We start from the raw sequence: 25,401 nt of genomic DNA on the forward strand, positions 1-25,401 counted from the left end.
AGCGGCTCAGGCGTAGCTGGTTGGGGCGAGGAAGCGGCGGAACATCTCCAGGGCCGGGCCGGGCTTGTACTGCGGCACCATGTGTCCGGCGCCCTGCGGAGAAGGAGGCGAGAAAGGCGAGCCGGTGAGGCAGGAGGAAAGGCGGCCGGCTTGCCCTTGCGACCAGGGGCGGTTCCCACGTGCAGAGTGAGCGGGCCCGCCTCCCTCGGGGCCTCCCTTCTTCTTCTTCTTCGAAGCCCCTCCCTTTCCCGGCTGAAGAAGAGCCCGTCTGTCTTAGGGTTAGAACAACGGTCGGGACTGGCGGGTTGCCGTCGCTAAAAAGTACGGTCACGTGATGTCACGCTTTACAACCGCGTGGCTGAGCGATGGCAACCCGGTCCCAATTGTTGTCATGGCTCGAGGACTACCTTTACCCGATATAGTCCTCAATTTACGACCACAATTGTGACCATCAATTGTGTTGTAAGTGTTGTACCTTGATGAAGGTATCTTTTCTTTTATGTACACTGAGAGCATATGCACCAAAGACAAATTCCTTGTGTGTCCAATCACACTTGGCCAATAAAAAATTCTATTCTATTCTATTCTATTCTATTCATGATTTTTAACGAATGTATCTTTTATGTACACTGAGAGCATATGCACCAAGACAAATTCCTTGTGTGTTCAATCACACTTGGCCAATAAAAAATTCTATTCTATTCTATTCATGATTTTTAATGAATGTATCTTTTCTTTTATGTACACTGAGAGCATATGCACCAAGACAAATTCCTTGTGTGTCCAATCACACTTGGCCAATAAAAAATTCTATTCTATTCTATTCATGATTTTTAACGAATGTATCTTTTCTTTTATGTACACTGAGAGCGTATGCACCAAGACAAATTCCTTGTGTGTCCAATCACACTTGGCCAATAAAAAATTCTTTTCTATTCTATTCTATTCTACAATGGAGGCCAAAATTTGTTGCTCCGGGCAACATTTTACCACAGTTCTTGCCACTGTTGTTAAGCAAATAACTGCAGTTGTTACATTAGTAACAGCTGTTAAGTGAATCTTGCTCCCCGTTGACTTTGCTTGTCAGAAGGTCACAAAGGTGATCATGTGACCTCAGGAGACTGCAACTCATAAATGAGTCAGATGCCAAATGTTGATCACGTGACCCTGGGATGCTGCAGCAGTCATAAGTGTAAGAAATGATCATAAGTCACTTTCTTCAGTACCATTGTGACTTTGAACATCACTAAATGAACTGTTGTAAGTTGGGAACTACCTGTATTTTATTGTAACTGATTCCTAGAACAAAATACCTTGTTAGTTTCACACCTCCCACAAAGTTGGAACCAAATAAGCTACATTAGAATGCAGCATTGCAGGCTCATTCTGCCTGCTGCTGGCAGTTCAAATCTCACCAGGCTTGAGGTTGACTTCACCTTCCATCCTTCCAAGGTCAGTTAAATTAGAATTAGAATTAGAATAGAATTTATTGGCCAAGTGTGATTGGACACACAAGGAATTTGTCTTGGTGCATATGCTCTCAGTGTACATAAAAGAAAAGATACGTTCATCAAGGTACAACATTTACAACACAATTGATGGTCAATATATCAATAAGGATTGCCAGCAACAAGTTATAGTCATACAGTCATAAGTGGAAAGAGATTGGTGGTGGGAACTATGAAACGATTAATAGTAGTGCAGATTCAGTAAATAGTCTGACAGTGTTGATGGAATTATTTGTTTAGCAGAGTGATGGCCTTCGGGAAAAAACTGTTCTTGTGTCTAGTTGTTCTGGTGTGCAGTGCTCTATAGCGTCGTTTTGAGGGTAGGAGTTGAAACAGTTTATGTCCAGGATGCGAGGGATCTGCAAATATTTTCACTTATTACAATTATTCACACATTAAATGAGGACCCAGATTCTTGGAGGCAATATGTAAACCGCTTAGAGAGGGTAAAGCATTAAATCTTAAGTGCTATTGCTATTATGGCTTAGTGTGGTGTGAAAATTCAGCCCTTTGCTTTGTTTCTTGTCAGTGCTGGAGCTGTTTCCCACAAGTTCTTCCATAAAGCTGAGATTGGAGGGTTTTTTGACAGCTGCAGCCTTTATAACAAGTATTCAGTAATAGTGAAAGAATCAAAACATCTCCACTTTGCCGTAGAGGTTCTTTCCAGGAACTGAAAATTATTTTTTCAACTGCGTAAGGGCCACTGTGCCTTGAAAAACAACACCCACCCCTTAGTAAAGAAGTCATTGTTAGCTTCTATGGATAGGGGAACAGAGAGACTTTGGCTTCTTTGATGTGAGCTTTGACAAGAATGATTGTTAGATGAGAATTGTCCACTGACCTTTACAGTGAGGAATGTGATGTTTTGGTATTCCTTGAAAAATCCAGCCACTTGATCATTGAAATACCATGGCTGGTATTCGCTAAGTACCTGTATGATGAAAAAGCAGAAGGATCAGTTGAGGAGAAACCTGCCTACCATCCAATGAACTGGAGATTCCAACTTTTTGAACTAATGGACACCTCCTCTGGGAGTTATTACAAATGGCTCTCCCTCCACTCATGAGGTTGTTTTCTGCCACTTCTTTTAGCCTCCCTGGAGAATGGTTCAACTGTCAAATAGCTTTTCCTGTTAACTACTAATATCCAGTAGAGCCCTTTTTAGTCAATGATAGCCCAAAATCAAAAGAGTCTGATAGCACTTTTTCCAGCAATTAAAGGTGTAAGCTTTTCTGAGCTACATATCTGATGAAATCACCCTTACCTCACGAAAATTTATGCCAATTTGTTAGTCAGAAAAGGTGTTACCAGACGCCTAATGATTTCAGCTTAACTTTCAGCTGGTAGCTACTTTTGTGTAATTTAAATCCATTGTTTGAGGTCATGCCCTGTGGAACAAGGTTTTATCCTTGTTGGATAGAGTTTATCCATCTGTATGGCACCTGTTCAGGTACTGGTTGTGTAACCATATTCTATCATCATCTTTTCTCAATACTAAATATTTGGGCTTGGAATTCAAAGGAGAAAAGATGCTTCAGAGCATATCATGGTTGCTCACATAGCAACTGCTGCTTTTTTTTCCAGGATCACATAATTGCCTCCTTAGCTGCCCATAGGTCTGTAGAGATTTTCAGTCATCCAGGTCATGGGTGTGCCAAAAGTTCTTTTTCAAGAGGCATCTGGACTTCCTTGTTTTTTCTTTTGAAGACATTTCGCTTGCATCCAAGAAGCTTCAGCTCTGACAGCAGCTTCTTCAGCTCCATTCTCCACTATCCTGTCAGAGCTGAAGAAGCTTCTTGGATGAGAAGCGAAACGTCTTCAAAAAGAAAAAACAAAATCCAGTTGCCGCCTGAAAAAGCACCTTTGGGACATCCAGCCCATACTAAATTGCCTTACATTAATCACATTGTGGGACAGTTTGAGAAATTCCTGACTGAAGTTAAGATACTTTAAGGCATTTTCCACAATTTTATTAGGAACGTTTCCTAGCCTTAATGAAAAAGGAGTAAAGCAAGATTTGATTGTATCAGATACATGCTTTCTTCTGGTAATTGCCACATCATTTTCCAGAGCTTGTAACCAGATTTCTCTACGTTCTACTTGAAACCATCTATCTACTTATTTATCAAACATATTGCTGCTCATTTCACTAAAAGTTACTCTGGGGAGTTCACAACAAATAAATAAAACAACAAATGTAAAAAAGAAACATATAAAACATAAAAAATATATTACTAAATATTACAAAAACCAAATAGAAACCATAAATGGAAAGGATAAGAATGGCCACTTCAACAATAGATGACAAATCAGATTTCTGGGTGCCCTAGGTCTGGTAACAAGCAAGTCTTGAGGGGCCTATTGGACTATCAAAAGGGGAAGCTAATCTAAATCCTGGGCCCAGGGATAGAGTGGGTGCCCCAACGGAGAAGTCACATCTCTTGAATCCCACTGAATTTAGGTCCCTAGCTGATGATATCTCCTTCCATGACCATGGATGAGCTTACCCAGTGGCCTTGTGTAGATATTAAAAAGGAGAGGAGAAAACCCCAAACCGGTGGTGCCCCATTAAGTAGACACCAAGGGCAGGACCTCCCCAATCATCATTAACTGGAATTGATCTTGGAGGAGGAGGTGACCCAACAAAATGCTGTGCCATCCACCTCCAATCCTCTGAACCGATTTAGAAGGATACCCAATTGGAAACCACTGAAGTAGGGCAGAGGTCTCCAATCTTGGAAACTTGAAGCACGGTTAGCTGACAAATTCTGGGAGTTGAAGTCCACAAGTCTTAAAATTGCTAAGATTGGAGACCCCTGAAGTAGGGCAAGCATGGATACACTACCCCCATCTCACCCATGCCAGAGGTCATCCAAAAGCCCAACCAATGCTATTTCTGCACCATACTTGGATCTTGACTGAAAAGGATCCAGATATTTACAAAACAGATATCAGATTAAGATATCAGATTGCTTTTGAATAATTAGGATGTATTATTTTATATAATGGGGGGGTTAGGAAATGAAAAGATTTGGATGAGGTTAATTGGATTAGAAGGGAAAATTTTATTCTATGTTTGGTTTATCTATAGCAATACCTTGTGATTGACCCAGGAAGCCGGGGTGGTGAAGGGAGGAGGGAAGGGGGGTTTGCGGGAGGGAGGGGGGGAAAAGGGGAAAAATGTTTTTGTTTGTTAAAACTTTTTCAATAATATATATATATATGTAGGTCTTTGGTTATTCGGGTTTTCTCCCGCGTAAAATTGGAAGTGTTTTGGCGACATTTCAACGAAGTCTCATTCGTCATCTTCAGGCCTCAGCTTTGTGCTTCTGGGAGCAATGTGTGATTGCAGCTGTTTCTTCCTTTTTAACTGCTAGTGGGGGTTTGAACTGATTGGGTGGGAGCTTGGCTGTGCTCTGATTGGATGGGGTTTTTTTGTGCTCTGATTGGATGGGGGTGGGGGCTTGGTTGTGCTCAGATTAGTCTGAGTTGCAGGGGGATTTGAGCTGGTGAGCTGCATTGCTGTTGTTTGGCTTCGTGTTCGTGGTCGTGCTACATCTTCATAGTGGGTGTCAGTCTGCTGCATGTATGGATTGGAGGATTTGAAATGGCTAATGTTGCAGCTGTGGTCTGGCTTCTGGTCCTTGGTTGTGCTTCATGATCAGTTTGGGTTTGGGTCTGTTTTCTGGGTGGATGTGTGGTGGTGACATCCTGTGTGGACCTCGTGAGTGTGGGTCTGGTGTCATTCCTCGTGTTAGGGACTCGTTTGTCAATAAGGGCGGGTTTCCAAATGGCTGGTAGGCGGGAAGTATCATCTCGTTAGTTCATGCTGTGTGGGCGTTTTTCTATCTCGATGGCTTCTCTGATTATTCTCTTGTTAAAGTGTTCAGTTTTCAAGAACAGAATTTCAACAACAGAATAATAAACAGCTGCAATCACACATTGCTCCCAGAAGCACGAAGCTGAAGCCTGAAGATGACAAATGAGACTTTGTTGAAACGTCGCCAAGACACTTCCAATTTTATGCGGGAGAAAACCCGAATAACCAAAGACCTACATACAAACACCCGCGAAAACCTCAGAAAACATAAAATCGTCCAGTATTGTAGGTCCAGTGATCACTTCTTGAGGAAGGGGTAAACAAAGGCCTCTTTAACAATAAATGAGCAACCTCCTTGCTAAAGAAGTTTGGTGTCGTTGTTAGGAAGCTGGCCTAGAAGCCAGGAGCCAGTGAATTCTAGTCTCAGCTAAGGCATGAAAATTGGCTGGGTGACTTCAGGGCAATCACACTTGGCCCAACAGGATTGTTGTTGTGAGGAAAATACAAGAAGGAGGGGTATTAGGTATGCTCATCATCTTGAGTTACTAATAAAGTAGATAAAAATCAAATAAACCATCACAAGAACCCACTCATGATATCCTCTGGACTGCTTTAACAATCATGCACACATATGCAGGAGGGGCACGCATTGCATTATGGGTGCAGGTGCTGTTGCATGTCTACTTTCAGCACGTGATGAAAGGTTAGCCATCACTGCTATAGCCCAGCCTACCAAAAACACAAATGTAAAAGACAGACTAGAAATAAAAGTTGAAATAAGCAAAAAAGAGAACACCTGTCTGATCTTGTTGAATACAAATCACTGTGACCTGACAGATTACGTCACAGAGTTCTAAAGGAGTTGGCAGATGTCATTTCAGAACCACTGTACCACATCTTTCAAAAATCCTGGGGCACCGGGGAACTACCCGAGGATTGGAAAAGAGCTAATGTGGTTCCCATCTTTGAAAAAGGGAAAAAACAGACCCAGGAAACTACAGACCAATCAGCCTAACATCAAAGCAGGGGTGAAATTCAGCCGGTCCTATCCGGCTTAGGCAAACCGGTAGCGGTGGGTGCGGGAGGCTCCACCCACCCGCACGGACATGATGTCACTTTTTTGGCAACATGTTAAGCCTCTGCAGAAGGTTTTGCGCATGTGTGGATAATGGCACACGCAAGCGAAACAACATTTGTGAACTGGTAGGGAAGGTAAGTGAATTTCACCCCTGCATCAATGCCCAGAAAGATACTGGAAAAGATAATAAAAAACCAGATTGCCAACATCTAGAAACGAGTAAACGTGCAGAGAAGAGCAAGCAAGTAAAATTGTTCCTCTCCTTGGCTTTGCTGCTTAGAAGATGGGGTCTTGCATTTTGGCCAATTCCGGCAGGAAAAGTACAGTACTTTCTTGCATTTTGTGTTTTGTCCCTCTTGACAGAAAGCTCAGAGATGTCACCGAAAGTGCTGGCAACTCTGAACACGTTGCTGAAGTTTCTTGCCAAAATTTTGCCATTCCATTCTTCCTGGGGCTGAGAGGAGGACTGACCCAAAGTCTTAGGGAGAATGTGAGACTAGAACTCACAGTCTCCCAGTTTTCAATTCAGTGCCTTGACCACTACACCAAGCTGGCTCTCACCACAAAAAGTAAGCTTAATTAACAGTTACCATTTTGGAACTGAAGACTCTCTTTTAGACCCTGTTATCAGGTTTGGTTTTTCTCACAATATTTGATAAATGCAGGCCATTTATCAGAAGGGAATTAACTGAAGATTTCCGGAATGTTCCCTCTTTCTTTGTTTCCCAATAGCCCAAAAGAAAGCTGCACTCCCATCGGACTAGAAGGAGAGCCCATTGCAAGGATTTGACCACCGATCTCTTGCCTATTTTCTTCAACAGAATAATTGAAGGGTCTTTGAAAAGCACCCCTCTTTGGGTGGTAGCCATTTCAGAAATGTGAAGAACAAATAAATGGCTGCAATACAGGTAGTCCTCGACTTACAATCACAGTTCAGCCCAAAATTTCTGTCACTAAGTAAGACATTTGTTAAGTGAGTTCTGCCCCATTTTATAATGTTTGTTAAGTGAATCACATCAGTTGTTAAGTTAGTAATACTATTAAGTGAATGGCTTCTCCTTTGACTTTGTCAGAAGATCGCAAAAACTGAATCACTTAACCTTGCTGCAACTGTCATAAATATGAATCAGTTACCAAGCATCTGAATTTTGATCACATGACCATGTAGATGCTGTTGTAAATCGAGGACTACCTGTATTTGTTGCAAATCTTCCATTCCTAAATCAGATTTTTTTTATGCCCAAAAGAAAGAAACATTTTCCTCAGGTACTTACAGGCTGATTTAAAGCATCAACAAATTGTTCACCCCCCAAAAAGTTGCACACCATGTCCACATCGCCATTATAAACAAGTGCACGAAGATTTTGTGTCAATAACCACTTGTAGAAGGGAGCCATATCCGTATATTGTCTTTGGTAGGTGGCAGATACCTGTGAGCTGTAACAAGAGAAGATCATGAAAGGGCCATCTCTTCTTCCTTCCCACCCTTAAAATTAGATGAGCAGGCATGTTCTAAGTACGAGTGACCAGGAAGTTCTCACTTGCATTTCCACTAAGGGAACTCTTTCCTGCTCATACCAGCCAGCAGAAGTCTAAGTGAATTCATCTGAATGCCAAATTGGGCCAAGAAAAATATTACACACTCCTCCATGACTCAGAGAAAGTAAATGAGAACTCACTTAGCCATCATAATTGGAACCAGAATTTTCACTGCTAAGCATCATAAAGCATAACGTGATTGTGCCGTAGCATCGGAAATTCTGGTATTCCCAATTGCTATTAAGCAAAGCACTGCAGATTGTTAAGTAAGGATTTCACATGGTCTCCATTTGTGACCTGCTGGTTATCCCATTGATTTTGCTTGTAAGAGGACCACAAGTGGCAGTCACGTGACTGCACTGTTGTCATTGCAAGTCAGACATGGGGCCCCTGGGTTGCAATCGTGGTCGCAGGATGCTGCCACCAATGCAAGCACAAGAACCAGTGGTAACTGCCTTTTGTTCAGGACCATTGCAAGTTCAAACAATCACTGAATGAGAGGTTAAGATACCTGTATATGCTGGGGTAAAAATTCAGTCCCAGCTTGAATTGGATAATATTGGAAATGGAATGAATTGGAACTTGGATTATGTTAGCTTTTGACTGTTGTTAGCCACCCAGAGTTATGATATGAAGTAGGTAGCCCTATAAATTGAAATAAATAATTGCTGTATTATTGAATGGGATATAATATTCAGGCAAAATGGCTTTATAAATTAACCTAGTCATGTCTAGGAAGTATGATTTGAAAGTAAACATTTGAAATCATATTAGAGTTGGTTGGGCCAATGGGGTTTGCAGACAATATATCTGGAAGGCAGCATTTATCAGGCAAATGGCTGACATAGGTGGTCCTCCACTTACAACAGTGAGTGAAGTTAAAGCAACACTGAAAGTGACTTACAACTGTTTTTCACAACTATTGCCGCATCCCCATGGTCGGATGATCAAAATTTAGATGCTTTGGCAACTGGTTCATACTTATGACCATTGCAGGGTCCCCTTTTGCAAACTACTGACAAGCAAGTCAATAGGGAAATCAGATTCACCTAATAACCGTGTTACTAACAACTGCAGTGATTCCCTTAACAACTATAGCAAGAAAGGTCATAAATGGGGCAAAATTCCCTTAACAATTGTCTCGCTTAGCAAGAAAAAAGTTGGGCTCCCTTGTGGTTGCGAGTCGAGGACTAGCTGTACTTCAGTCCACTCAGGAGCAATCGGGAGCAGCACTTCATATGGCCAGGTAACACTAATAATTGCAAAGATGAATGGCCATGAAATGTTGTGGTTGAAAAGTCAAGGTCTGCCCTCCTCTGGTAGAGCCTTTGCCCCAAATGGCACTTCCATCTGAAGCCTTTGGTTGGTGCTGCCCTAAGTGCTGAGCAGCAGGTCCTCTGCCCTGGGCTGCCTTTGAGCATCGGGGCAGAGCCAGTCACCTGCAAACCTCCCAGTCTGGCAGAGTGCGGGGGATGTGAAGGGCCTGCCGGACGTCATCTCGATTCAGCCAGACATACATGGCAGTGGCATTTATGCATTTGGGCACTCCTGGGATAGAGCCAACGTTCTGGAAATGAGAGCAAAGGTAAGTTGTTACAGAAAAAAAAAAATGCCTCGGAGCCCATCCTCACTGAGATAATCCAACTCAGCCTTTGTTCAGGTCTGCTGCTTTGCCTGTGTTCGGCTGAAAACTTCGGTGCTAAATAGTAATACTTCCAAACTAGCTTTTGCTACTGGATAGTTCAAAAACAGTACATTTGGTATTCTTGTTTGGAATTAAATTTTGTTCTGAGAAAGCCAAAACTTCTCAAACTGGGAAAAGGCAGATTAAACCCCTGAAAGGCTGTGGTTAAGAAAGGGGAAGAAGTCAAAGGGGAACTTTAAAAAAGTAGAGAGGGACCCAATCCTTGGGAGAGGTGATTGTTCCACCAGGGCTTGCAGCTGTAGGACACTCTGATCATTGCATGATTCACCTTGTACCTGCTTACAGGCAAAGACTTAAAACCACAAAACCAACAATTAAATCAGTAAAGACCTGGACGGAGGAGACAAAATTGAAGCTGCAGGCATGCTTTGACTGCACTGATTGGAATATCTTTGAAGATATCTCTGCAGACCTGGATGAACTCACAGATACTCTAACATCATATGTCAGCTTCTGTGAAGACCTACGTGTATCTACAAGGAACGTGCGAACATACAGTAACAACAAACCTTGGTTCACACCTAAACTTAAACAGCTACAACATTTCAAAGAGGAAGCCTACAGAAAAGGTGATAAAATGCTGTACAATCAGGCCAGAAATGCACTAACAAGGGAGATCAGAGCAGTAAAAAGAAGCTACTCTGAAAAGCTAAAGAATCAGTTTTCAGCAAATGAACCAGCAAACATCTTAAAAATATCACTGGCTATGGCAAACCTCCTTCCCAGGCTGAAGGTAATCAACAACTGGCAGATGACCTGAATGAGTTTTACTGCAGGTTTGAAAAGAAACTACAGCCACCTATCTCCACAACACCCATCTCAGACACACCAACAACAGCCAAGCCTCCTACAACTGACCCCATTTCATTGGGTTCACAACCCCTAGTGATCACAGAAAAGGAAGTGCAGGACCTATTTCACAGACAAAGGCCAGGAAAAGCTCCAGGCCCAGACAAGATAACTCCTTGCTTAAAAGTCTGTGCTGACCAATTGGCCCCCATCTTCACCCATATTTTCAATAAATCACTAGAGATGTGCTATGTTCCTTCTTGCTTCAAACGCTCTACCATCATCCCAGTGCCGAAGAAGCCCATCATCAAGGAACTGAATGACTACAGACCAGTTGCTTTAACATCTGTAGTCATGAAAACCTTTGAAAGGCTAGTGCTTTCCTACTTGAAAACCATCACGGATCCGCTGTTAGACCCCTTGCAATTTGCATACCGAGCAAATAGATCAACAGATGATGCTGTTAATATGGCTCTGCACTACATCCTACAACATCTTGAGTCTCCAAAGACCTATGCAAGGGTCCTTTTTGTAGACTTTAGTTCAGCATTCAATACCATCATTCCAGACATTCTTCTAACTAAGCTAAACCAGCTACAGGTACCGGAACAGACTTGTAAGTGGATCACAAGCTTCCTAACAAACAGGAAGCAGCAGGTGAAGCTGAGCAAGATCACATCGAATACCTGTACAATTAGCACAGGGGGCCCCCAAGGCTGTGTGCTCTCCCCACTTCTCTCTGTATAACAATGACTGCATCTCCAACGATCCATCTGTTAAGCTACTGAAGTTCGCAGATGACACAACAGTGATCGGTCTCATTCGAGACAATGACGAATCAGCATATAGATGAGAGGTCGAACGACTAGCCTTGTGGTGCAACCAAAACAATCTGGAACTGAACACACTCAAAACCGTAGAAATGGTGGTAGACTTTAGGAGAAACCCTTCCATACTTCCACCTCTCACAATACTAGACAACACAGTATCAACAGTAGAAACCTTTAAATTTCTAGGTTCTATCATATCGCAAGATCTCAAATGGACAGCTAACATCAAAACATCATTAAAAAGGACAACAAAGAATGTTCTTTCTGCGCCAACTCAGTAAGCTCAAACTGCCCAAGGAGCTGCTGATCCAGTTCTACAGAGGAATTATTGAGTCTGTCATTTGCACCTCTATAACTGTCTGGTTCGGTTCTGCAACCCAACAAGAAAGACACAGACTTCAGAGGATAATTAGAACTGCAGAAAAAATAATTGCTACCAACCTGCCTTCCATTGAGGACCTGTATACTGCAAGAATCAAGAAGAGGGCCGTGAAAATATTTGCAGATCCCTCGCATCCTGGACATAAACTGTTTCAACTCCTACCCTCAAAACGACGCTATAGAGCATTGAACACCAGAACAACTAGACACAAGAACAGTTTTTTCCCGAAGGCCATCACTCTGCTAAACAAATAATTCCCTCAACACTGTCAGACTATTTACTGAATCTGCACTACTATTAATCGTCTCAAAGTTCCCATCACCAATCTCTTTCCACTTATGACTGTATGACTGTAACTTTGTTGCTGGCAATCCTTACGATTTATATTGATATATTGACCATCAATTGTGTTTTAAAAGTTGTAGCTTGATGAACGTATCTTTTCTTTTATGTACACTGAGAGCATATGCACCAAGACAAATTCCTTGTGTGTCCAATCACACTTGGCCAATAAAAATTCTATTCTATTCTATTCTATTCTAGTCTGGCCCATCCAGGCCAGCCTCCCTACACCAGCCACAGACCCTCCTTGGGGAGCCCGAGGAGAAGCTGAAGGCTGTGGCTGCAGCAGAGGATCAGAGGGAGCCTCAAGACTATGCAGATTGGAATGATTAATTGCTTGCTGAGCTGGAAGCCTCTTTCTCCCAAGATTTTTCTTTATTAAATAGAAGGTTTGATTCATCTGTTTCTTCCTTTGGCAAGAAAATGGCTGGACTTTTGCCATGCAGCTCTCTTTTCAAATTAAAGGATAGGAGGAGTATGTTTGGTATGGTTCAGAAAACCTGTGGTGTGAACTCGTGGGTTTATAGACCACAAAGCATGGTTTGGAAAGTTCTGTCCATCTGCTATGTTTGAATTCATCTTATACATGCAACCATTTGAGGACTTCTTATTTTGCAAATCAATCTCATTCCAAATTTTTTTTTTTTGTTTACATTTATACCCCGCCCTTCTCCGAAGACTCAGGGCGGCTTACAATGTATAAGGCAATAGTCTCATTCTATCTGTATATTTTTTTTACAAAGTCAACTTATTGCCCCCCCAACAATCTGGGTCCTCATTTTACCTACCTTATAAAGGGTGGAAGGCTGAGTCAACCTTGGGCCGGGCTCGAACCTGCAGTAATTGCAGGCTTTGTGTTCTAATAACAGGCTTCTCTATTGCCTGAGCTATCCCGGCCCTTTAGTTATAAAACAAACGTAGGTAAGCTTTCACAGCATTACAGCATAAAATTGCACCAAAAGCTTTTGCTTTCATGCATCAACTTGAGCCCCATTTTTATGTTCCCATTGGAACACCAGAATAGGGCAGTTTTTGCCTTCTTGCCTGTGGGATTCTTGACCTTAGAAGAAGGATCTTCTTCCCTTATTGTATTTTGTCTGCCATCTCTCCTTCACCTTTCCAAAATGAAAGACGGCAGAGTTAGTGCCCAAAGTGTGGAGAAGCCTTGATCGCGCTGAGCAAACCTTAGCTACAGGCTAGCTCTAAAGGATGGAGCAAATCCCCTGCTGAAGCAGCCCCAGGGGAACAGATACTCACCGGCACTGGGACGTTGAACTGATAGTGACGGAAGAGGTTGGCCAGGTCAGCTTCATAGCGGCTTTGGTAGAGTGCGCCTCCCCAGCAAGAAGCATAAAGATTGTACATGTTGAGGCCAGTTCCAGAAATAAGCTGGTATGCTTTTGATATCTTGGGATGGGAGCAGGGAAGAAGAAACAGACACCAGTCATCTCTGTGTATATATAAGAGGGAACAACTAATAAAAATGCACAAGGGCCTCTTCTGTCTGATTTCTCTTGGCTCCTGTTCAGGTTCAAGCCTGCTTGCTGGTGGGGAGTGGGTGTGGATGTACAGTTTTTGTCAGCTGTGTCAGACTACCACAGTCCGCTAGTGATTCCTCTGACATTGAGGTGGGAGACCATCATGGTGCTCACTGACCCACTGCAGAGCCCCGAGATGCTCAGGTTGGAGACACCACTGATGGGACAGCTGATGGAGGTGGGGGCCAAGAGGTTGGTGGCTGCAGGACTTTGCCATTGTGGCCCTGTTGGGAGTCTCAGCAGTGAGTGACAGATCAGGATTATACAGGTCAGAGGCAGGCAATGTGCAATGGGGGGACCACTAACTGGGTCAGGAAGCTGTGGGCCAGTTCCAAGGGTGCACCCAGGAGTGAAGAGCTGGCACTGAACTGCAGGTGTGCAGGATTGGCATCCGCTGCCTTTGGTTTCTGCTCTGGATTGTGTCAGGGTAGAGGTCCCAGAATAGGACCTCTGGAGTTTCCCCCATAACTTTCAATGATGTGATTTGTGCCCCCCCACCATCCATAGCAGGGAGAAACTGGGTACCCTTTCTCTGCAGAAGCTTGGCCGCCTGATGCTACTGAATACTTGGGCAGGTGCAGTTGGGTTGTGAGGTTGGCTGTGCATGCCTTTGCCTGTTCTTGAGATTCAAACTTTGAGAATTAAAAATATAAAGATGAATTCAACCTAATCACTTACTGCTGTAATGCAGTCCCCGTTGTCACTGCTGGCGTAATTGCAGTTTCCTCTAGAGCAGCAGCTTTCCACAAGAGAGGACCATAGGCTGCAGGCCAGAAAGGTGGAGAGAAGTGATCAGGCAGAGGAACCTTCCAAAGCAACTTCCTCTCCTACCTACCAAAAATACCCATTTTGCTCAAAGGAAATTCTGCAACTTCCCAGCCATTCCTCTTAGGGTTGCTGTGCCTGGAATGTTTGCTTGAGAAGGAACTAACACTAAAGGTGGGATAGGAAGCATTCTTCTAATCTGCCAAAATATTAGAATGCCGGTGTGTGTGTGTCAACATCTGTCCCAGAAGGAAGCCCTGTTGCTGGTTCCAAGTTGGGGGCTATTTGGGAACAAGGGACAAATTTAGTGGGGTTCTTTTGGAGTCATGATTGAGGGCGGCCTTATAAATCTTGGTAGTAAATAAATAAACATTAGCCTTTTTCTTCCTATCATACTGAGCTCTCAAAAAATCTTAATATTTTACAAACCTATGTGCCAACCTTGATTGAAAAAAAAGGGTTTTGTGCATAAAATGTTGACTCTAGACATATTCATTTGGTATGCTCTGGCAGAAAGCACCATTATTGTAGGAGAGGACCAGGCTGAGCCTGAGGGAGGGGTCAAATGCATCGTAAGTCACAAGTCCCTTCGTACCCACAAGAGATCTAAATCCAGCCTCAAATGCGTTCTTAATTTCTGCTGCTTTCCTTTGACGGTTAGTAGCTCAGATTCTTGTAGTGAGCTTAAGCTTGCAATGAAATAATCATTTGAACTGCCTGAATCTCCTGATTTCCCTGGCACTTGATAATTTATTTGGGAATAAATACCATTCTATAGTAGAAAAGGAGGCTGCTTTCCTTTGACCGTTAGTAGCTCAGATTCTTGTAGTGAGCTTAAGCTTGCAATGAAATAATCATTTGAACTGCCTGAATCTCCTGATTTCCCTGGCACTTGATAATTTATTTGGGAATAAATGCCATTCTATAGTAGAAAAGGAGGCTGCTTTCCTTTGACCGTTAGTAGCTCAGATTCTTGTAGTGAGCTTAAGCTTGCAATGAAATAATCATTTGAACTGCCTGAATCTCCTGATTTCCCTGGCACTTGATAGTTTATTTGGGAATAAATACCATTCTATAGTAGAAAAGGAGGCTGCTTTCCTTTGACGGTTAGTAGCTCAGATTCTTGTAGTGAGCTTAAAACTAATCAAGGCAGGTGTCTTGCTTGAGCAGGGGATTGGACTAGGTCCCTTCTCTTCTGTTTTGTTCTGCAATACACAAATGCCTGACTCCCAACACATCCAGTGAGTGAAAGGCACTGCAGGGAGACTGGGCTGGGTTGGCCTTGATGCTCTCTGGGTGACCGCTAGGGAATTCCTGCGAGTGAGGTAAGTCCAGCCTGCGGTCCCCCAAACCAGCAGGCCTTTTGCCCCTGGGATTCAGGGGCTGAATTCTGCCCCCCTGCCCTGCCATACTCACTCTTCTCCCAGGACTCCATGCAAGTAGGCAAATTCCATCAGGGTCTGATCATTGAGGGAATAGCTGCTCAAGCCGTTGCCAACTCCAAATCCCTGAGAAATGGGAGAGCAAAAGGTTATCCTGAGGAAGCGGCTGAAGGGAGGGCAGGCGTCAGGAGGGGTCTGCCCTTCAGGCTGTCATTTTGGAGGGGCTCTGTTCTCCAAAACAGAGTCCCCCAGATGTGATGACAATCAGTAGCTTCACAGAACAGATTCTATGTCATGAAGCAAGTTGGCTTTTCCTAGATTTTGACACCTCACTCTTTGGCTGTTCGATTGTGATTATTACAGCTAGTCCTTGACTTACGACCACAACGAAGCCCAAAATTTCTATTGCTAAGTAAGACACTTGTTAAGTGAATTTTGCGTCATTTTACAACCTTTCTTGCCACAACTGTTAAGTGAATCACTGCAGTTGTTAAGTTAGTACACAGTTAAATGAATCTGGCTTCTCCATTGACTTTGCTGGTCAGAAGGTCACAAAAGGAGATCACATTAATTAAGAATTGAGTAGAAACTTCCTAACGGTGAGGACAATTCACCAGTGGAACAGCTTGCCTTCAGAAATCGTGGGTGCTGCATCACTTGAGGTTTTAGAATAGAATAGAATAGAATAGAATTTTTTATTGGCCAAGTGTGATTGGACACACAAGGAATTTGTCTTGGTGCATATGCTCTCAGTGTACATAAAAGAAAAGATACGTTCATCAAGGTACAACATTTACAACACAATTGATGGTCAATATATCAATATAAATCATAAGGAACTAGACAATCACTTATCTGAAATGGCATAGGTTCTCCTGCTTGAGCAGGGGGCTGGACTAGAAGACCTCCAAATCCCTTCCAGATTCTATTCTGTCCTGTCCTGTCCTATCCTACTCAGATCCTGGGGGACAAAAGGCAAGAGGCTGCCTTTAGAGAAAGCCACCAAAACCGGAACTTCCTTTGCAGCTCTTGGATCTTCCAGGGTGGCTGCTTAAATGTGAAAAAGGGTCTCAACTTGTTTTCATCAATTCAAGCTCTGTTGTTTGTGACAGTAAAGGAAATAGGGTGACATCCCAAGAGTTGTGTTTCTGAGTAGAGATCTTCAGGAGAAGGCATTTCCTAATCACCAGGAACTCAAATCCTGACCCCAGTTTACTGGTGAGAAGAACTTCTTGGAGTGCAGTTACGTTTACCTTCAGATTGATGGCTGCTGACCCCTTCACAATCTTGGCAGTGAGAGTGGGAACATAGATTCCACCATAGCTCTCCCCAAACACATAAAAATCGTTCTGAGCAAAATCTGGAAATTTGGTAAAGAAGCTCCGGAGAGCCTGGTAGTTCTCTTCAGCAACCTGAAAGAGAAAGATGTCAGACGCAACAACCAGTTGCACATGCACATTCTGCCTATAATATAGGAATCTCCAGAGTGTTTGCTTTCTCTTGGGAACAGACAGATAACCAAAAAAGGAGAAGGTGTAGCTCAGGGTTGAAATGGGGGCTGCTTGATGCTCTATGAGCTTGGTGGTGTTCTTGCAGACGTTTCCTTACCTAGACTAGGTAACATCATCAGGTAACACATAAATAACATTCTACAGAGTTTAAGGGGAGTTGATCTTGCTTGACTGGGTGTTTCCCAACAAAAGAAACCACAACCCAAGAGGTCAACTTGAGAAGGACCACCACACAGGTTGACCCACATGCACAGGGGCTGTAAGGCTTGGGACCAGACCAAGGGATGAGGGAGTAGACCAGGGAGACATATCTGTTCCTACTTCCCCATAGAGTTGCACACAAACTGGCTAGGCAGATGCCAGGCCGAGCTCAGCCACCAAACAAGTGAGAAGTGTCCCAGCTGCCAAGATGCTGGTTCTGCTACTGGGGCATCCCTGACAGGCTGCTCCTCACTGACAGATCCTTTAGACTCAAATGGCTCTGGTGAGCCTTCACTCAGCCACTTGTGCAGACAGAATTAGAAGGGGCTCACCCAGGGGTGAAATCCTACCGGTTTGGACCAGTTCGGGAGATCCATTAGGGATTATGGGCATCAGTTTGCCGAACCAGTAGTAATTACCTCTCCTTGGCCCCACACACACCCAGCCGGTCGTCGCTCACCTCTTCCGGCTGCTCGATATTCCACAGAATTCAAAGTTAAATGCAGCAGAGAGAATGCTAACTTTTCTCTCTCCATTCAGAACGGAGCTGCTGCAGCCTGCCTACTTTAAGGTAGTCCCAGTGATGGGATTCAAGTAATTTAACAACCGGTTCTCTGTTCTAATGATTTATTCCAACAACCAGTTTGCCAAACTGCTCAGAAAGTCAACAACTGGTTCTCCTGAAGTGGTGCGAACTGGCTGAATCCCACCACTGGGTAGTCCCCAGGAGGGAGGGGGCCGGGAGGGAACCATAAAGGGAGCAGCAGCTCCATTCTGAATGGAGGGAGAAAAGTTAGCATTCTCTCTGCCACAGAATTCAGTGTTAAATGCAGCAGAGAATGCTAACTTTTCTCCCTTCACTCACAACGGAGCTGCTGCAGCCTGTCCCTTTTAAGGTAGTCCCCAGGAGGGGCGCGGGGAGCAGCTGGATTGGAGCTGTTTTTGTGAAAGGCAGGAAAATGGGGAAGGGGATTTTCCTGCCTGTCATCCATTCCTCAATCTCAGCACAGACTGAGGGAAGGATGGTAAGCAGGAATATTCCCCCTCCCCATTTTCCTGCCATTCGCGACAAGGAGTGGCTTGGAGGGGAGGGGCCGGTGAGGAACCCCTCGATGTGAATGATGTTGAGTTGGCCACGCCCACCCAGTCATATGACCTCCCCCAACAAGCCACGCCCACAGAATCAGTAGGGGAAATTTTTTAACTTCACCCCTGGGCTTACCTGGCTGTCGCTGACGGGGTTTCCATAGGCCGCGGGATAGGAGTAGCCCACTCCACCAGGAGACTCCAGGTAAAGCATGTTGGCCACCTTGTTCCAGCTGTCGGGGTTCAAGTAGACCGTGCCATTGTCATGCAGCTGTAAAGAAGAGGCAAGGCAGGTGCCCTCACAAACGGTCATCACTGTTTTGCATGGCGAAAGTTACCAGCCCATCCCCCCACCCCCCAATGTGCAGGTCCACAACAGATTGCTGGGCAGCAGATCCTTCCTAGGGCCAGCCCTGAGAACAAATTGCCCACAATGGTTGTGCTGTTGTGGCCAGTTCTATCACTTCCTTTGAAAACTATTCCCATGACCAGGAAAATGCTTAGCAGCCAAAGAATGACGTAGAACAAAGCTTCCCCTCGACCCGGAATCCCCAATTTTTGATACTACATGTCTTCATAACTGAACAGAGAAATCTGCTGTGAAGAAACAGCCATAAACTAGGGGGTGTTAATGTGGGGAAAAAAGGGAATGTCCATGACACTTGTAAAGGGAAGCATGGAGTGGGGGGGAAAGGAAAAGGCCCATGGAGCACAGCATGCCCAGGTCCTCTTGGGGCTTCTTGTGTGTTTCTTTCTGGATCTGGATCTTAGTTGTGCCCTGGTGAAGTGGGCATAGCTGCCAAGGCCCGGCCCTGCCTGCTTGCTTTCTTCATGAAAAGAGGTTGGCTGGCTTGGGGCTTGCTCTGGGGAGGGGGCATCCCACTGCAGGGTTTCACTCAAGAAACTCTGGTTATGATTACCAGAGGATGAAATTGTGTGAAGGCAGCCCACAGATCTTGAGGGAGAAAGTATAAGAATATACGGAAATGGCCTTGAGAGAGAGTGAAGAGACACAGCCTCGTGGTTGGATGCTGAGCCCACATCATGCACGTGGATGGAGCAGGAGGCTCAGGAGCGACCCCCCCCCCAGTTTCTTGGGCTGTAAAGGAGATAAGAGCGGGGTGCGGGGAGGGATGCATTTTCAGACTTGCATGATTCTATTAATGTTCATCTGGCTGTGTTTCCTGTCTGGTCTACCTTGCAAGGTCTTGCAGTATTTCCAAATGGCCAGAACTGCAGTTTGTGAAGTCCAAGCAAAGGCCATCTATTTTGGAGTACTAGTGGAGCTGAGTGGCTCCCAAATAATTGGAGCATCTGGGTCAGACAGGGCTTCAAGGACAGAAGTCAGGACCTATAGCAGATGTGATTTCCTCTCAGCCCCTTTTGTCTAGAGCACAGCCGGCATGCCTCTCCCAGCCAGACTCACATGGAAAGGTCCGTTCTCAGCCAGAAAACCCTCCATCGAGCTGCAACCAGGACCCCCATTCAGCCAGAGCACCACGGGATCAGCAGCAGGGTTGCCCTGAGACTCCACAAACCTAGAATAACAGAATAACAGAGTTGGAAGGGACCTTGGAGGTCTTCTTGTCCAACCCGTGCTCAGGCAGGAGATCCTATCCCATTTCAGATAAGTGGCTGTCCAGTCTCTTCTTAAAAGCCTCCAGTGATGGACCACCCAAAACTTCTGAAGATGAGCCAATCAACTGGTTAATGGTTCTCACTTGTCATGAAATTTCTCCTTAGTTTTAGATTGCTTCTCCTTGAATAGTTGCCATCCATTATTTTTTGTTTGCCTACATTGGAAAATAGGTGGATTGCCTCTTCTTTGTGGCATCCCCTCAAATATGTTGTGGCCTGCTGGCCACCGGCCCCTCTGGCAACCGAATCAGGTGAGGAGGCAGCATGGGGATCAGGGCCAGCATCAAGGCAATCTGAAAGCTCCAAGGGAGAAGAGGGAATGGAGCTGTCAGAGATAGAGACAGAGGTGGAGCCTGGGTCATCCATCAGCCCTCAGATGGAAAGTCCCCAGGTCTTTAGGTGGCTGTTGAGGAAGAGGAGGAACAGATGGGCCCAGTGCCTGACATGGGGATGTGCAGAAGGCAGAGGAGAGGAGAGCAGTGGAAATCTGTGGGCCGATCCTTGGGACAGAAGAGCCACTGCTGTTAGTGAAGCCCCGCCCTAGCTCTGGGGATAAAAGGCAGGGGGCGGAGATGACTAGATGTGGCAGACAACTATTCATCTCCCTGATGGACAGACTTGTTAATCTGAGTGAGAGAGATTTTTTGCCGGGGCTGCTGGCACTCCTAATAATTAGGTAACTACAGATGGTATGTCGTGTTTGGGAGCTGGGTCAGAACAAAATATTGGAAGACTATCATGTTACCCCTACTCTTTCTTTTCACTGGACTAGACATACCAGTGGTGAAATCCAAAAATTTTCTCTACTGGTTCTGTGGGCGTGGCTTGGTAGGCGTGGCTTGGTGGTCATGTGACTGGGTGGTCATGGCCAACTGGGTGGGCAGGAATGATTCCCGCGGACCTCGCCGCTGCTTGAGCAGGGAGGATGACGCTGAGGAGGAGAAAAACCACGAGGTTTTGCGCCAGGTGGTTGGCCCTGCAGTGGCATCTTCAATGGCCCGGCTAAAGTTGACCTTGCTGGTGAATGTTGGCAGGGGGCCTCGGCTGCAGCATTGCTCCAACCAGCCAGTCCAAGCCCAAGCCGGGCTGGCTGCTCCGTCCCCACCGACGGCTGGGTGATGCTGCACCTGGAGCATTAAGCGGTGCAGGTCTTTGCTGATGGCCAGCCTGGCAAAGAAGGCTCATGGCCTCGGCTCTGTGGTCAGGGAAGTGAGTGGTGTGACAGTGGCTTCCCTGCTCAGCCCCAACAAGCAATGCATGGTGCCCAAGCATTGCATTGGTGCCCAAGAGAAGCAGAGAAGATTGCTGCTTGCAAGCAGACAACCAGAGGTAGCAAGTGTACGTCATGCTGTCGGAAAAATGAGAGGCCCTGTTGTCCTGCAGAGCCTGCCACTGCTTGAGTGGGGGAGGGGTGAGGAGAACAATGAGACTCAGGTCAGGTGGAGCTGGCTGACTCATGGTTGCTCAGAAGCCACCCCTGCCGCTGCCAGATGTTTGGGTGCCTTGGCTTCAGATGGCTCGCTCGATCCCTCCCTCCCTCCCTCACTCCCTCACTCACTCACTCCCTCACTCTCTCTCTCTCACACACACACAAACAGAGGTTGGAGAGTCTCTTGCTCTCTCTCTCTCTCCAAGCACTCCATGCACAGCCCATTTGAGGAAAGGGCATGCACGGCTGAGCGCACTTGGCTGCAGGAGGAGGCACGGTGCAGTGGGGTTGTTTTGTTCGCTGCAGTGGTGCTTCGGGAGGGCAGGCAGACATCTGCAGCTGACAACTATAATGAATATGTCTGCCTGCCCTCCTGAAGCACCACCGCTGCCATTTGCTTTCGTTTTGTGGCAGGAAAAGGAAAAAAGCGAATGGCGGCAGTGCAATGGTGCTCCAGGAGGGCAGGCGGATGTCTGCAGCCAAGCGGGGAGGGAGAGTGGTGAGAACGGCTGCGGTGGCTGCCCCTTCCAAGTGCAGCGCATGGAGGTGGCAGGCAAGGTGGCCCCTGGTGCGCCTGTTGAGCGGTCGATTGAGTAGGTGGGGGCAGGGCCACCAGGGATGATTGCTACCAGTTTGGCGAACTGATGCCAATCATCACTTTTTACCAGGTCTGCCTGGTGCGCCAGTTGCGCCCCTTTCTAGACCGGGATGCCCTATGCACGGTCACTCACGCCCTCGTGACGTCCCGCCTGGATTACTGCAATGCTCTCTACATGGGGCTCCCCTTGAAGGGCATCCGGAGGCTGCAGTTAGTTCAGAATGCAGCTGCGCGGGTTATAGAGGGAGCCCCTCGTGGCTCCCGTATGACACCAATCCTGCGCAGGCTGCACTGGCTACCTGTGGCCTTCCGGGTGCGCTTCAAGGTTTTGGTGACCACCTTTAAAGCGCTCCATGGCATAGGGCCGGGTTATCTACGGGACCGCCTACTGCTACCTAATACCTCTCACCGTCCCGTGCGCTCTCACAGAGAGGGACTCCTCAGGGTGCCGTCAGCTAGGCAATGCCGTCTGGCGACGCCCAGGGGAAGGCCCTTCTCTGTGGGGGCTCCCACCCTCTGGAACGAACTCCCCCCAGGACTCCGTCAACTTCCGGACCTCCGAACCTTCCGTCGCGAGCTCAAGACACATTTATTCATCTGTGCAGGACTGGCTTAGATTTTAAATTTATAGGGGTTTTAAATTGGTTTTAATATTTATATCTATATTTTAAAATTTGGCATTAGAATAAGTTTTTTAATGGTTATTTTAAGGTGTATATAAATGTTTTATTTGCCTGTGAACCGCCCTGAGTCCTTCGGGAGATAGGGCGGTATACAAATATGAATAATAAATAAATAAATAAATAAATCACTACTGGTTTGCCTGAACCAGTTAGAACTAGAAGGATTTCACCCCTGAGACATACCCAGTTCCATATCTGAAGGAGCAGGAAATGGGACGAGCAGACATAGGAGGCTGTCCTGAAGGATGCCTCTCCAAAAGGCTCTAGGGCAGCAGTGGGACATTGCAAGGGGAATCCAAGTGCGTCTACACAACACAGGAGCAGCCAAGAGATGGCCAGGACTCCTTAAATGAACCCATAAGGAGGAGTCCCAGGGGAAAAAAGGACAGGCAGAATCCTGCTGCCCCGGCTACTTTGCCTCTTCCCATCCTGGTTGGCTTCTCTGTCCAAGTGCAGCTGACTGGGCAGGCCCTGCATACTTTTGGGTTAGTTAAAAGGGAGCCAATGTAGAGCCTTAATGTGACATGCAGGCCACTCTTCCCAGGTGGCTCCCCTCAGCGCTTTTTGGAAAAGGAATCCCAAATACCCCAATGCACCCCCACTCCCTCCCAGTCCCCCTTTTGGACAAGGAGCACATTTAGAAGGAAGGTGGCTTTTCTGCCCTGGCATTCATATGGTTCATGCTGACCATATCAGAAAGCAGAATTTCTACACATAATTGGCTAGAACGGGGACAGCTCTTGACTTTTTCTGCAGTTTTATCTGCAGTTTTTATTTCTTCTGAAAATAAACTGACATGTGGTAAAGAGCCCTTTTGCAGCAGAAGCCCTCCGTTTAGGAAGCTTCTGTTCTCCAGCATCCCTCTTCTCCTACTTACCAGTAGTGGAAATACTGGCCAGGGCCTGCTGGGAGGTAGCCTGACCATTGCTGGAAGGCTGGGACTTCAGACAATCCTGGCAGAGAAGAGACGAGATCTGGTGTGTACTGCCCCAGGCAGAGGCCAAAGATGGCACAGAAGACGGCATACCAGCAGCTGGCCATCCTGAAGCTATAGGGCAGCTGGACTCTCAGCCACTTTATATCACAGTCCTCCTGTTTGCTCACTTAATTAAAAAAACAAATCCCAACCACACATCACACAGTACCATTCCTTTGTCAATAAAGGGAAGCAACGGGTTGCAGGTTGTACCAGCAAAGCATACTTCTTTTGAAGAATACGTGGAATGTCACCTTCTTCTTGTTTGCCTGGCAAACCCAAGTTCCAATGACAGTCTTATTAAAAAAAAAAAATCAGACATATTTTAAGCATAAAAACATCAGGAATCTGCAGCATTTAAACTCTTCAAATGCAGACATATTTCTGAAAGTCAAAAATATTAATAAACAATCATCATTCTCTTTGTTTCAAAGAAAAAGTGGGCTCTTCTTGATATTTAGTCTTCTAGAATTAAAAATATAGAAATGAATCAGATGTAGCCACTCAAGTTGTAATGTGGTTAGGCCCTAGGGGTGAAATGCTCCTGGTTCAGACCGGATCACCCGACCCGGTAGCGGTGGCAGTGGGTGGTTTGGAGAACCAGTAGCAAAAATCCCTGCCCCCCTGCCCCAGCTGAGCCGTGCGATCATCAGTTTTTTTTTCTTTTAAAAGCATTTTTTTCTTCTGCCAAAAAAATGCTTTTAAAAGTTAAAAAAAAAAAAGCTCTGATGATCTGGCAACTCAGCTGGAATTGCCAGAGGAAAAAAAGCTTTTAAAAGGCTCCTTTGGTGATCCCAGCTGAGTTGCCTAATTGTCAGAACCCTTTAAAAGCATTTTTTCTACAACCTCTTCTGCCGAAGAGCTTGTAGAAAACATGCTTTTAAAAGGTTCTGGTGATCAGGCAACTCAGCTGGAATCATCAGAACCCTTTAAAAGCTTTTTTTCCTCTGGCGATCCCAGCTGAGTTGCCTGATCATCACAAGCTTTTAAAAGCATTTTTTACAACCTCTTTGGCCGAAGAGGTTGTAGAAAAAATGCTTTTAAAAGTAAAAAAAAAAAAAAAGTTGGCCACACCCGCCCAGTCATATTACACCCCACACACACACACACACCAAGCCACGCCCACAGAACCAGTAGTAACAAATTTTACATTTCACCCGTTAAGCCCCATTCACTAAAAACCTAGGAGGGGATGGGCAAGTAGCCCTGGTGGGCACTACTTATTTTTGAAAGGTGATCAAAAATCACTTGAGGGTGCAGCACTGCCAGAAGTCTCCGCTCTTGGCTTCAGGCTCTAGAGCTTGAGACCACACTGGAGGAAGCTGTGTGTGACCCTGATTTTACAAGTCATCTTATTTCTCACCAGGAGTTCTGCTCTGGGGATGATGGTTCAAACACTTGCCTGTAAAAGCGACAAGCTTTTATCAGCTGCCTTGCTGCTCAGTTGGTTTCTTCTCCCAAGTTCCTTGAGCTTATCTGGGCTGGTGTTGGAGTCTCTCAGCTTTGGGGTCAGGGTCACATCTGCCTGCTGGTTCTGGTCAGAAAATGTTTGGGAATTTAGGAATTATACGGAAATCAAGGACTTGTCCCAAGTTATTTCT

At 45.5% G+C, this 25,401-nt stretch overlaps 2 protein-coding genes across 2 annotated transcripts in view; one reads left to right on the top strand and one right to left on the bottom strand.

Annotated features, from left to right (window-relative positions):
- Positions 1-24,362, bottom strand: LOC131184420 (lysosomal protective protein-like). Its single transcript, XM_058155653.1, has 11 exons — positions 23,702-24,362; positions 19,903-20,014; positions 18,613-18,747; positions 16,932-17,090; positions 15,713-15,804; positions 14,210-14,294; positions 13,251-13,400; positions 9,385-9,512; positions 7,681-7,843; positions 2,350-2,439; positions 1-93 (listed from the first exon to the last, which is right to left on the bottom strand). The coding sequence occupies exons 1-11, from the start codon at positions 23,863-23,865 to the stop codon at positions 7-9; spliced, it is 1,365 nt and encodes a 454-aa protein (XP_058011636.1). The 5' UTR covers positions 23,866-24,362; the 3' UTR covers positions 1-6.
- The window catches only part of LOC131184419 (hydrocephalus-inducing protein homolog), a 156,757-nt gene continuing 131,381 nt past the window's right edge, over positions 26-25,401 (top strand). Inside the window, exon 1 of the mRNA XM_058155652.1 lies at positions 26-124. Within this exon, the coding sequence (XP_058011635.1) occupies positions 80-124 (45 nt within the window). The 5' untranslated portion in view covers positions 26-79. The remainder of the gene's footprint in view (positions 125-25,401) is intronic.

This window comes from Ahaetulla prasina, chromosome 12, assembly GCF_028640845.1.
Source record: "Ahaetulla prasina isolate Xishuangbanna chromosome 12, ASM2864084v1, whole genome shotgun sequence".
NCBI classification, from domain to species: domain Eukaryota; kingdom Metazoa; phylum Chordata; class Lepidosauria; order Squamata; family Colubridae; genus Ahaetulla; species Ahaetulla prasina.